Source organism: Protopterus annectens, chromosome 9.part0, assembly GCF_019279795.1.
Source record: "Protopterus annectens isolate FY-2018-M chromosome 9.part0, PAN1.0, whole genome shotgun sequence".
Classification (NCBI taxonomy): Eukaryota; Metazoa; Chordata; order Ceratodontiformes; family Protopteridae; genus Protopterus; species Protopterus annectens.
Window position 1 is genome coordinate 1,076,350,706 of NC_056743.1, and position 13,865 is coordinate 1,076,364,570.

Genomic DNA, 13,865 nt, shown 5'->3' on the forward strand with positions numbered 1-13,865 from the left:
TGTGTGTGTGTGTGTGTGTGTGTGTGTGTGTGTGTGTGTGTGTGTGTGTGTGTGTGTGTGTGTGTGTGTGTGTGTGTGTTTCTATGTATATGCGTGAGAGACTTTCTGTTTTTATGCATGTATATATTTCTGAACGTGTGTTTTTGTGTGTATGGGAATATGTCTGTGTATGCTTCCAAATATGTGTGTGTGTGTGTGTGTGTGTGTGTGTGTGTGTGTGTGTGTGTGTGTGTGTGTGTGTGTGTATGTGTGTATGTGTCTCTGTGTAAACACGGAGGCATTAAATAACTACAACAAGTTAGATTTTGGATGTAAAATATCTCCTCTAACAACAATTACATATACTACAGCAAGTTTGAAACCTTTGGTGGAGGAACTATTTTACATCAAAAATAAATATATTAAAAAATAATGATGTAGTAAATTAAAAAAAAATAACAAATAGCCCATTCTCTAAGCTCAACAATGCCTTCTAGAGTGTGCTATTGTGGAAATAATGGCCTTCTATGGGTGTAAAGGCCCTCACAGCCTGTGGCATCAGGCATCAGAACATCCCTGAGTGTGTGTTACTCCACAATTAACACACACTCTTTTCGGGCATTATTGCTTGCGTAATCATGGGCTGAGGCTGAAAATAGTCCAGAAGGACAGAGCACTAGCCTGGTTAACAAACATGAATGAATAAATAAATAAATAAATCTGAGTGCTCAAGAACAGGAGATTTTGATGCTTTAGAAAGGCCTTAACGTTCTTATCTCTACTTTTTGTTATTATTCACCTTAAATTACAAGCAGACATTACAAGTGGACAGAGGGCTATTCTCAATACAAAAGGAAACACTGAAGGTAGAAATACTTCACTGGCCAACAAGTCTTTCCCTGAGACTGTCAGCAACCTTGTTAAAAAGTCTTTCCCTGAGACTGTCAGCAACCTTGTTAAAAAAAAAAAAAAAAAAAAGTAAAAAAATCCTCAAACCTAAACTTTAGTGCAAACAAATAGTGCTGCTGAAATGAGAATTTCAATGAAAACTTCACCAGAATGTGTACGTATCACTCTGGAAGTCAACACAATGAATTTAATGGACAATGCTGTGACTGTGAAAAATAAATGGAGTATGATACAGGCTTTTCTCACTCTCATTTGGTATAAGACAGATATCTCAAGTGTAGAAAGGAGACAAACCCATTTAAAGGCCTCCAAAATTCTCTGAGTCAGTCTAGATAGGCAAATGTCTGACTACCGCCCATGACAGTTTTTCCATGAATAATACTTCAAAAGTAATCTCCATGAAGATCATCACAGAGAATTTGTAACTGCTAGCAATCCAAATAATTCAGAGATAAGTCTTGTACACCATCAAAATAAATAGCTCGCTACTGTAATTCCAAAACTTTCAACTGCAAATCCTGGAATTATGGAGAAAAATATAAGAAAACCGTGAATGTTGACAACTGGTGTTCTCCTTTATAGGTTCATAGCTGAATACTAGGCTAGCTGCCCTGAAGGGCCATTTTAAGCCTAGTCAGTAACCCAAGGTCAGAATCAAATCCTGTAGCTTGTGTTTATGAGGTAAATACCAACTATTATGCTAAACCCAAGTTATTTTCTGCAAGGGGCAAGCACCCCACCTCTTCTGCTTAAATATGGGGTATTATTCATGCATTCGAACTATCATGTGTTTACATGAAGGAAAGACCAGCAAAAAAGACAGAATAAGTAAAGATGGCAAATTAACAGTTTTTCATCTGCAAGATCGCAGTACAGCAGGGATTTAGAATCTGCCTCTTCTCCATTTTATTGCAATCTTGGAGTTATTGCATTTATGTAATAAGGGAGTGGGGGTGTAGGAGAGTTTAACCCTCTCCAAAAAAAAAAAAAAAAAACAATAATTAGTAAACATTTCATAAACACACTATTTCAACATATTACTGAAATGGTGAACGATTATAAATTTAAATTTAAGGTGATACAAATCATTTTTAATGACTTAGGAGAAACAGATATTGGGCTTAGTTCCAAAAGACCTGCTCTAAGTGTAAGTGATCACTTAAACTGAGCAGACTAACAACAGGTCTTTTGGAATCTGGTCACTGGAGTTAGCCTGTTTAGAAATAGGCCTGCACCAAATTAAGTCACGTAAACTAGGAGCAAGGGTTTCAGAATCAGGGCAGACTTGCACTGAGAGCAACTCTTCTTGAAGCTCGCCCATTTTGTCCACATAATTAGCAAAGAGTAAATTATTTTTGAGCAGATGTTTATTCAGGTTTGAATATGACTAATAGAATTACACCTATACACAAACAAAAACATGATCAATTATATGCTAATATACGTTTTTAAGTTTTTAACTGAAGTAGTATTAAAAGTATGTAGTTTATTTATAGCTGTATTTAATGAATATATATATTTAATGTACTTTTCTTAAATACCATGGCTCTGTAATGAAATGTTTATTAACTGTTTACTAATTAATTGTTCAACTGATGTACTATATAAATAGGTCTGTGAAGTTACCGATTTGTAACACTGAAAGAGAGCAATGCTTGAAAGCTTTGCTTTGTTTTAATAAATTTGGTGGTCTACATCTCCCTGGTTCTTGTTTTTTTTCTGTTTATTTGTTTTTGTTGAGCTCCACGTGGTTCTTGGACTTTCCTTTTGTTACTCATACTGACAAGTCTCACAACTACAAATGGTTACTGAAACTTTCCTCATCCCGTGGAATAGATCATGCAATGGTTCTTCCAACCAGATTTCAAAACTGTTTGGATGATGTAAGTGGACTTATGGTCCTAATATGCATCACTGACGACTGTGCAGTGCTGGATGCTATTACATCCCTCAAACCTCCTTCTGACAGAAGTGTGTGCCTGGAGATGAATAGCATGAAAGGTTAAATACAGTCTAAGGTTAGTTGCAAAGAACAAGTCAGCAGACTGCTTAAGCAAGAAATGAACTTCACACCTTTAGCCAAAAGGCCTAATACTGGGAGAAGGGAAATTGAAAGGGAAGGATATTTTATTACCTTTAGGAGGATTTATTTACTTTTATCACTTTTTGGAAAAAATATATTTTCAATTATATATTTGTATGTATGCCTGAGCTTTGGTACATTTTTTCTCTCTCTCCAGAAAAACCTAAAAATTCTTTGGAATTCAATGGGTGGAAAGTGATACATTTCCTGCAGGAATGCATTTTTCAATCTGTATTTCACTGAGGTCTTAAAGTCAACCTTCTTTCAAAAAAAGAGCTTTGGAGTTTTATTTGTTGTATTTTTTTTGTTTGTGTACTATATTTGTGTTGTGTGCGCAACACCTGTGCCACTAGTATCAACTCAGAGTTAGTGCACAAGCGACAAGTATTTTGTTATACTTCTGACTCAAGCCTATGAAAAATCCAGAATAATAAACACCATTTTTAAAATACTCTGTAAATCAGATGTGTGAGTAACTTGTTGCATTTCTGCTTCTGATAAAAAGTAGCCAGTGGTGATGGTACAGTTTAGCATCCTCATATAACATGGGGAAAACATGGCATCCACTGTGCATCAGTCGTGCAAATCCTAGGTTAGTGACTATAAAGTTCATCGGTACAGGAATGATATCAACCAAGAAAATAAGATTTCCTGCTTCATGTGCCAGCACAAAATGTGATGAATTTCTCTACCAGGCTCTCCCCTATAATGGCAGGACCAAAGCAGCTTTGTTGGGCTGAGCAGTAGATAGGCAGCACACTACCTTTAAAAGAAAGGGGAATAATGGGTGCTCATGACAATCAGGATGAGGATAAATGGCAAAGGATAGATGGGCAGCACTGGCAAAAAATAATATTTACAAAAGTTTATAGTGTATTAATGGATTTAATGACTAAAGTGGAATAGAAAACTGAATCGGTCAACACCAAACTCTGTTACCAAGTTTATAAATAGAACACTGGGTTAAATATGGCAGATCATAAATGATATAGTGATAAAAAGAAAATTACTACTGTCTGTAAAATATGTTTTGCTGACTTGTATTCAAATTAAAATTTAAAATCCACAGAGTATACACAGCCAGGGACATAACTGGATCAAGTCAGTCAAAACAAACCCCAACAATAATCAAGCTAGTATTAGCTCAAGCTTCAAATAAAGAGGGACAGCAAAGAAATCAAATATCCTGAAATTTACTATGTACTTGGGTTGGGAGGTTGGCATAATGATTAAAGTGTTTACCTTCCAAACACAAGGTGCAGGGTTTGATTCTTACAAGGGGTAATTGGCTATGCTTAAAATGGCCCACAGGCCTAATACTAATCTGTGAACCAAATCTGCAAGAAGATAGCTAAACTGCACTGCCTAATCCTGTACAGTTACAGAACACAGAAGGCCATTTGGGAGGAGATAAATGACATGCAAAAATATATTCTATGATTATGCTAAGTTAAGCACATGCAGTAAAAATGGGTAAGAGGAGAGGGGAAAAAACAGTACACCACCACCCCATACTGGATGTGTGTGTGAGTGTGTGTGTGAGTGTGAGTGTGTGTGTGTGCCTCTCTCTTTCACTCTCCCCCTCTCTCTATCTGTACATGAATACATACTCATAGTCATGTGCATGTGCTTATATATGTCTGCTCAGTTCTTGGTGAAGGAGGGAAATGGACTACATTTAGGAAAGCAACAAAAGATTAGCTAACATGATTCCAACATTTCTGTGAGATCACACATTAGATTAGAGTTTTCTAAAATGGCCATCTCCTGCTTGCTCACTTTGAAAGTTCTTACCTGGTAGAGAGGGAAGTGGGATCCACGTGCCAGATCAAAACACAGCTTTGGCAGGCCACGGCCAGCACTGATGCACAGAGTGGTTTCCACGCTAACATAGCAACACTCTTTTGTAGACGATGTTTTAAGATGGGCACAGTTTCACTAGAATTGCACAAGTAAGAAAGAAATGTTAAGAACATTACACAAAGCACAAAAATACAGACTTACTAATTTTACTTTCTTTCAATGTATGTAATATCAACACTAGCCTCACATTACCAAATAGGCACTAGGGCATAAACTTGATGAGAATCATAATCAGGGAGAGTATTCTCCCAAAAGCCAGTAATACAGAGGCACGTGTTTTAGAAGTCGCAAACACAAGGAAAAGAAACAGGTCTAAAAGTTTAAGAATGTTTAAATATGGGTACAGGATTATAAATGCCCAGTATGACCAAGAAACTCCTTGAATTTGTACAGAACCTTAATCGACTATGGGCAGCCAGAATTGGTATTCTCCTCTGTTATTATCTAGGGAAGAAAGAAAACAGGCAAATGAACTGACTGGTTCAAGGTGGCTTCCAAAGAAATGTTTGGCCCAAGAGAAACTATCTTTATAGAAAATCAAGGAATGTTTCCTGCAAGATAAAGCATGCAGTTCAGAAATCCTTTCTGCAGAGGTAACTGTAACTTAAAATACGGTCTTCCAGGAGAGGTACTTTAATGAGGAAGTAGTAGGTTCAAATGGAGGTTCTCTTAGAGCCTGAAGTATTAAGTGAGGTCCCATGGCGGAGTAGGATCTGTAATGGCTGGTCTCAGAAGAAAGGTTTACTTTATAAAGGTCTTGTAAACCATAACAAATGAAATAAGAGTTTCAGTCTAGAGTTGAATGGAAGTTTGAAATGGCAGTTAGTTGAACTTTATCTTGGAATACAGTTGTGTAAAATTCTACCATAACAACAGATATCGAAGGAATCAACAAAAAACACAGAGAAACATGTAAAGCTCAGTAAACATGCAGTTTACTCTGTTGCTAGTAAAAACTTTTGCCTACACAAGGCTTCTTCAGGCAATCTATTTACGCAGTGATAGTAAATCTCATTTAAATACCATCAGTTACAGTCACATGATCAGTATAACAAGTCACATGATAAAACAGTCACGATAAAGGTGAAAAGACATATAAAAGTTGAATATATTAGAAATATATATAATATATACTTCTGTATTAAAAATACGTAAAAATTATATAAAAATATATATGTATCTAAGTAATTTAAAAACGCTAAATTTAGACTTTCATATGAAAATCTTTAAGTAACAGTTTTAGAGAAATTTGTTTGTGTCTTTCGGCTTTTCCCGGTTAGGGGTCGCCACAGCGGAACTCCGGTCCGCTAATGACTGGCAGTTGATTTCTACGTACCGGCTTGCCAGGCCTGACGCACAACCTTCAGCGAAGGTACACTCATTCATGCATGTCTCCACGCAGAAGACGCTCTAGCTGAGAATCGAACCGGACAGCGTCTTACTGTGAGGCGACAATGCTACCGCAGCACCACCACCGCGGGAACAGTTTTAGAGAAATACTACCATTTAATCCAAGGGGTACAGCCTAAGTATCCACAAAAATTCATTCAGCTCAGTGTTGTATATTATATTTCCACCACGTCATGGTTCATAGAGTACCTGCAGTATACAAAATTTAAACTCATGTGCATGGCCCTTAACTATTTTATGCCTGTAAAGAGCATTAGTAATTACTTGCCTCAATCTCAGACAGAGCTATTTGAAGTTTCAACAAATTCGCTGTTAAGTTCATTTATATGAACTGGCAACAGAGAGATATGGACTCCAATCCATGTATGGATACACTTTCACAATTTAAATATAAACTGAAACAATTTGAGGAAAGTGCCTGCTACTTTAAACGTTTACAGTGGCAACAGCTTAGCTTTAATGCCTGCTTACAATATGTTATTCCTCGTGGTCTCCGTGTACTCAAAATACCTACTTACTGAGAAGATGACAGCTGATTAATCTAAGCTGCTCATTCTGATACATGGAGCTCATGAACTCTTTCTTTGAGCCCAGAGATTGATTTAAGGTGCAATATGGAAACCTTGTACTCTGAGCTGTGCCCAGCATCGAACAGAATGTTTTTACTGATCTATGTGAAGCTTGTGATCGGATTTTAGCCTTTGAAAAAAAAAAAGACTAATTGAGACTAATAAACAGAAACTAATAAGAGGCATTAATGTTTTTAAAAGGGGCAATTTTTTTTGTCTGAATACTGCTCATGCTGTTAAACACACTGAATATCCTGACCCAGACCCTGTTTCTGAGCAACCAGCCCAAACATCTAATGAAGACCCACCCATTGTCTTCACTCCAGCCTATCCAAGCTGATCTATCAGATGAGCATATGCCTGTTCACCTCCACTGAATTCCTCCACTGAATTCTCAAACATCCATTGATTATAGCTTAAGAACACAAGTTTTTACAGTACCTACAAATCTTGTCGAATCAGGACAGCAACAAGCATTTGCTGACACTAATTCCATCAGGGCATTGGATCCCATCAACTTTCCTTTTTTTTTTTTTTTTTTTTTAAGAGAAACCACTACCAATGTCAGAACCACAACCACGGAGGGACAGATGAACAAATAGCACCAGAAGAACTCATTCCAGCATCCATTCAAGCAGAGTCAAACAAGGAACTAGAATGAGAAGTTATGTACCTACCATAACGTTACATGTTAGTTGTCTTCTTCTCGCCTTCTTTCTTGCTGGATGGGTTCAGAGCCGACCCTCGGCTCCGACTCGGCCTATACTAAAGCTCGAGAGCTATTTTTACTGGCTCGAGGCTACCCTATATCCCACAATGCTAGGTGCTAACTACCCAGATCTCATTTGATAGCTGAAACCATAGCAGTTCTGCTCTCCAAAATAAGGAGAAGAGGAAACCTCACTCGTAAGTCACCTAGACCTATAGCTACCAGTAAGGATAGCCAAGGGGGCTAATACTGAGGCAGGAAGAAGATCCTCAAGGAGCCTTAGGTCTGTCCAGGCTAGGGGGATGGGGGGTGGGATGCAAGAAAGAAGGCGAGAAGAAGACAACTAACATGGAACGTTATGGTAGGTACATAACTTCTCAATGTTAAGTTGTCAATCTCGCCTTCATTCTTGCTGGATGGGACCGCGTCCCTAGCACCTTCACCCTGGGTGGCTCATCGGAACAGACTCTTGAGAACGGTGGTACCAAAATTAGCCCGGCTTTGGGAGGCCATGTCTAATTTGTAATGAGAGATAAAGGTATGAGGAGAGGCCCATGTGGCTGCCGCACAAATGGAATCTATTGGTAATCTAGCCTGAAAAGCTATTGACGTGGCTAATGCTCTAGTTGAGTGAGCCCTGGGCCTTGACGGTAGCTTTTGGCATCTGAGGTCATAGATGAAAGTAATCACAGAGGCCAGCCATCTAGAAAGGGTTACTTTGGAAACTGGAAGGCCTTTCTTCCCTGCCGCATAAGATAGGAAGAGCTGCTCAGATTTCCTAGCTTGCTTGGTTCTATTCAGATAGTAACGGAGCTGACTATGAACGTCAGGAAAATGCAGCTTTTGTTCCGCTCTGTTGGAGTAGTTGGGGAAGAAAAAGTACAGTTTTGTACCTACCATAAATGTAGATGTCCGAGAGGTATGCATCTGCAGTCCTAACATATGGGTTGTCCTGCCTCAGGCAGCCCTTCGGTCGGCCGGATTCCAAAGTCTGGGTCTGGCCTCGGCTGATGTCGCACTTCACCCGACGTCATAGCTGCTGTGTATTGGGTATAAAGGCATCAGCCGACGCCATTTTCCTCAGTGTTTCTTGCCCCAGATGCCAGGTGCCCTCTAGGAAGGCTAAATTTGGATAAATGCAAATGATTCCAAACAGTAGAGAGCAAACAATATAAGCATGTATATACATATATACAAACAAATACACCATAATAGATTCCCCCAGCTAGCTACAAGATGGGCAAATACCCTAGGAGTACCACAGAGGGGAAGGAGGGCGGGTAATCCTGACTGCAGATGCATACCTCTCGGACATCTACATTTATGGTAGGTACAAAACTGTACTATGTCCTTCAAGGATGCATCTGCAGTCCTAACATATGGGTAGAATACCATAGCCAAACTGGGGGAGGAGGCACTAAGATAATGATGGTGTAGTTAAGATCCCTTGCAAAACAGCAGTTGCAAAACCTGCTCGGGATCTGGAGTATAAAGGAAGATTATAATGCTTGGCAAATGTATGCACAGAGCTCCAAGTAGCAGCTTCTAAAATGTCTTTGGTAGCCACTCCTCGTAGGAAAGCTGTAGTAGTGGCTGTAGCCCTTGTGGAGTGAGGTCTGATGTTTTCTGGAGTTGTCTTTCCATGAAAAGAATAACAAAATCTAATGCAATTCCCTATCCATTGTGAGATTGTCTGTTTTGAAATTGCTTTTCCTTCCATTCCTGTTGCATATGCTACCAGAAGCTGGTCAGTTTTTCTGTTGGTCTTAGTTCTGTCCAGATAGTAGCGTAATTGCCTGTGCACATCCAAGGTATGTAGTAGTCTTTCCCCCCTGTTCTGTGGGTTGGGGAAGAATGTTGGTAGGTGAATTGCTTGGTTCAATGATACTCTGGAGACCACTTTTGGCATAAAAGTAGGGTTAGTTCTCAAGGACACTCTATCCTGATGGAAGATAAGGAAGGGCTGTACTGCCATTAATGCCTGTAATTCAGAAACCCTTCTTGCTGAAGTGATTGCAAGCAGGAAAGCAGTTTTCCAAGATAAGAACTGTAATTCTGCTGTTGCTGCTGGTTCAAAAGGGGGAAGTGTTAACTTTTCCAGCACAAAGTTAAGGTCTCATGTAGGCAAAGGTGGCTTCCTTGGAGGCTTTACATTTTTAATTCCTCTCAGAAACTGCCTGAGTAGAGGATGAGAGAAGACTGGAGGATCCATGTTGTATTCTGCTGAAATTGCTGATGCATGAATCTTAATGGAGGAGTAAGACAAGCCATTGTGGAAAAGTTCTGCTAAGTATTCCAGGATGTTAGCTATGTTTGCTAATGATACATTTTCTCCTTTTGCTGCACTCCAAATGAGGTATCTTTTCCATTTGGCTGAATAAGTCTTCCTTGTGGAGGGTCTGCGAGCCTCCAGGATAATATCCTTAACCCTCTGAGATAAATCTGGGTTATTTTGTTTTATGTAATATTCCAAGCAGCTAGCTGTAGTGTTTTCAAGTTTGGATGTAGGATCTTGTAGTTGTTCTGTGTTAGATGTAAAGGACATAGAGGTAGAGGCCATGCGTGTGTCCGCGACATACTCCTCAGTAGCGGGTACCAATGCTGCCTCGGCCAGTCTGGAGCTATCAGGATTATCCTTGGGTGATCTTCTTTGATCTTCAGTAGCACTTTGTGCATCAAAGGAAGAGGTGGGAATGCATATGCTGTCAGGTTTTCCCAACTGAAGGATAGGGAGTCCACCTTCCAAGCAAGTGGGTGGTATGTCCTTGTGCAGAATTTCCTCAATTGGTGGTTGTGTGGGGATGCGAACAGGTCTATTTCTGGTAGTCCCCATTTCTTTGCAATGGTTTTGAAGATGTCTGGATGCAGCATCCATTCGTGGGCATCCGTGGTAGTTCTGCTTAAGGTGTCTGCTAGTGAATTTTCTTTTCCTGGCACAAATTTGGCCTGGAGTTGAATGTTGAGGTTCAGGGCCACATTCCACAGGTCCATTGCCATCCGGCATAGAGGATATGAGTGTGTACCTCCCTGTTTGTTGATATACCACATGACTGTGGTGTTGTCCGTCCTTATCAGTAAGTGACCCTGTTAAAGAAAAGGTCTGAATGTCTGGATTGCCTGTTTCACTGCCAGCATCTCCTTTTGATTTATGTGTAGATTCAGCTGGTCTTGTGTCCATAGGCCTTGTATGCACTTGTCCACCATGTGTGCCCCCCAGCCTAGGTCTGAGGCATCCATGGTGATAGTCTGGCTTGGATGAGGTTTGTGGAAAGGCAGTCCTCTGTTTAACTGACAGGCCTGAGCCCACCACAGGAATTCTTGTTTCAGGCATGGAATTATTGGAATCTGGGCTTCTAGACTGTGCTTGTGTTGAGACCATACATTCCTTAGGTACCATTGCAACTTTCTCATATGCAGCCTGGCATGCAGAATCAATATTATGCAGGATGCCATGTAACCCAGGGCTTGCAGGACTTTCCTTGCTGTAAGCTGGATCTGTGTTGTTAATGCCATGAAATAGAGTGGTAGTTGCTTTTGTTTTTCTGCTGTGAGAAATGCCATCTGATTTGATGTGTCCAGCTCTGCACCCAAGAATGTTATCCTTTGGGATGGTACCAGCCTTGACTTTTTCATGTTGACTGTGTATCCCAGGGCTTGCAGCAGTTGTATAACCTTTTCCAAATCTTTTGTTAATTTGGTCTTGTTGCCCGCTTGTATTAGGCAGTCGTCCAGGTATGGATAAATCTGAATTCCCTGAAGCCTGCAATGAGCAATTACTGATGCCAGGCATTTCGTGAATACTCTGGGCGCAGTAGATAAGCCAAAGGGCAATGCTGAGAATTGATAATGCTCTGATCCTGCAAGAAATCTGAGGTATCTTCTGCAATCTTGTCGTATAGGGACGTGCAGGTATGCCTCCTTGAGATCTAGAGTCACCAGCCAAGACTCCTTGCCCAGCATGGGAAGAAGTTGCTGTAGGGTCAGCATTTTGAATTTTGGAACAATGAGATATGTGTTCAGAGCGGACAGGTCGAGAATAGGCCTCCATTGATTTTCTTTCCTTGGTACCAGGAAAAGTCTGGAGTAAAATCCTTGCCCTTGTTCCATAGGCGGTACCTTTTCTATAGCTCTCATCCTTAGTAGGTGGTTGATTTGTCCTAGAGCGTTTGTTTTTTGGTTTGGTGGTAGGTTTGGCATTCCTCTCTTTTTGGTAGAGTGTGGAAGTGAAACCTGTAGCCTTTGTCTATTGTCTGTAAAATCCATTTGTCTCCTGTAATGTAATGCCAGTTTACGGAAAATAAGGCTAGCTTTCCGCCCAAGGGTGCTTCCAGTTGTTCCCTGGTAGGCGGTATCAGAGCCAAGTCATTGTGTCTGTCCTGTGGAAGTGGTCGTAGCTGAATCTGTGGCAGTACTTCTCTGGTTGTTAGGCTGCCACTGACGTCCCCTGTAGGCACCTCTGGATTGACCTCTGCCTCTTGGGCGCCTATTTCTGCCTCTCTGTGCTCTGGAGGTGTCCGGAAAGGACCAATTCTTCGAAGGCCAATTTCTACTAAACCTCGGAGGTTGGACCTGTAAGAAATCTTTGACTGTTTGGACAGATTTTGCTTTTTCTTCCACCTTCTTTAGCACTTGCTGTGCAGGGGAGCCAAACAAACTTTGTTTCTCCATAGGAGCATCTAGGAGCTTTGACTTAACATGGTCTGGTAAGGATTGCTCTTTTAACCAGGCGTGCCTTCTAATCACTGTTCCAGTCATAGCTGATCTAAAGGAAGCCTCCAGTGCATCAGCCGCATTTAAGGAATGATTACTGACCTGCTGAATGTTATGTACCAAATCCTGAAGGGACTTACGGTCTATAGGTTCAGGAGAGGACAGTTTTTTATTTAGCTGGTCTAACAAAAATTCCTGATACTGAATCATGTGGAATTGACAGTTTAAGGCCCTGGCCGAAAGAGTAGCAGAAGTATAAACTTTTTTACCCCATCTCTCTAATGCTCTAGATTCTCTTTCAGAGGGGAGGGTTTTTTTGGCAGAGGCAGCTGCTACAGCTTTGGGGCCCTGTGAAATGGTTTCAGGGCTACCAGTAACATGCCACTGCACAGATATTTTTTTTAATCAGTAACACATATTTAATCTTCTTATGTAGGGCCCCTTTTCCAATTCAGTAGATTTCAACAGAATTTAAAGGTTGTCTACAGGCTGCTGCATTAAGCTTGGTGCATCTATTCCTCTTCCCAGTGTTGTAAAAGCTGAGGAGAGAAGCACCAGAGGGTGGACAGTGTGTGTGTGTGTGTGTGTGTGTGTGTGTGTGTGTGTGTGTGTGTGTGTGTGTGTGTGTGTGTGTGTGTTGGGGGAGTAGTCAAACATGGGAAAAAAATGAATGCTGTTGCCACCACCAAAGTACTGTGTAAGAGTTATATGCTCTTGTCTATTTACTTGCTAAAGTCATTATCACAGAGACCAACGTGGAAACTGCTTCATTCTCTAGTAAAAACAAAGCATCTGCATCATGCACATATTAAGAGTTTAATGAAATCTAGTAGAAGCTAAAGTTCTGGTTTAGAATGTGGTATCTGAGACGCAGCAGAGAAATAAATGCAAAAACATGCATTACATCAACCCAGAGAAGAACTGTACAACTGTAAGGGAGGATATGTTGGTCACAAACCAGAGAGGGACTTAAAAGGCAATCAACCTATCAGGGGTGTGTGGAAGTCAAAGAGGACACTAGAGTGGCAAATCAGAGGAATGTATATTAGTAGAAAATGATGAAAATAAAGTGAAGTTTAATTTTGAAAACTATATCTAGACTTCATCAACAAACAAACAAAAAAAAAGAAATGAAAAAAAACATTTCCATACAAAAAAGACTCTTGAAAGGCAGAAGAACTGTGAGTCCAGATATTAAGAAAGCTGTACAGTTCGGTAGACTGTACAGAAAGTAGGACTGCATGACTCTAGGTAGAGTGCCTATAAGTTTGAAAAAAGTTTGTTTTTACAGGAGTTATAAGTACTGGTCTATGACAAAATACTAACTTGCTGTCAGTCTTACAAGTTAACAATCATAATGTTCCACTCTGCTGTCATGTTGCACGGTCCCACAGGTTCACCACAAAGCTCTTTCTGCTAGACAATATAGCAAAGTGACTTACCTCTTTGCATTGTAGACTTTAATGGAGTCATCCAGCAATGCCACAGCAAACTTGCTTGTGTGAGGATGCCAAGCAAAAGCTCTCAAAGGGCATCTGGCCCTAGAAATAGATGAAAAAAAGAAATTATGTACTCACCATAACATTCCATGTGTGTTGCCCTTCTCGCCTTCATTCTTAGCAGGTTGGATTCA

The 13,865-nt window shown here is 40.3% G+C and overlaps 1 protein-coding gene across 4 annotated transcripts in view; it reads right to left on the bottom strand.

Moving 5' to 3' along the window:
- Positions 1-13,865, bottom strand: part of AAAS (aladin WD repeat nucleoporin) — a 1,251,774-nt gene that overhangs the window by 726,599 nt on the left and 511,310 nt on the right. For all 4 annotated transcript variants that reach the window (XM_044083905.1, XM_044083907.1, XM_044083908.1 and 1 more), the window contains exons 7-8: positions 13,675-13,773; positions 4,766-4,909 (exon numbers count right to left, since the gene is read on the bottom strand). In XM_044083905.1, the coding sequence (XP_043939840.1) occupies positions 4,766-4,909; positions 13,675-13,773 (243 nt within the window). The remainder of the gene's footprint in view (positions 1-4,765; positions 4,910-13,674; positions 13,774-13,865) is intronic.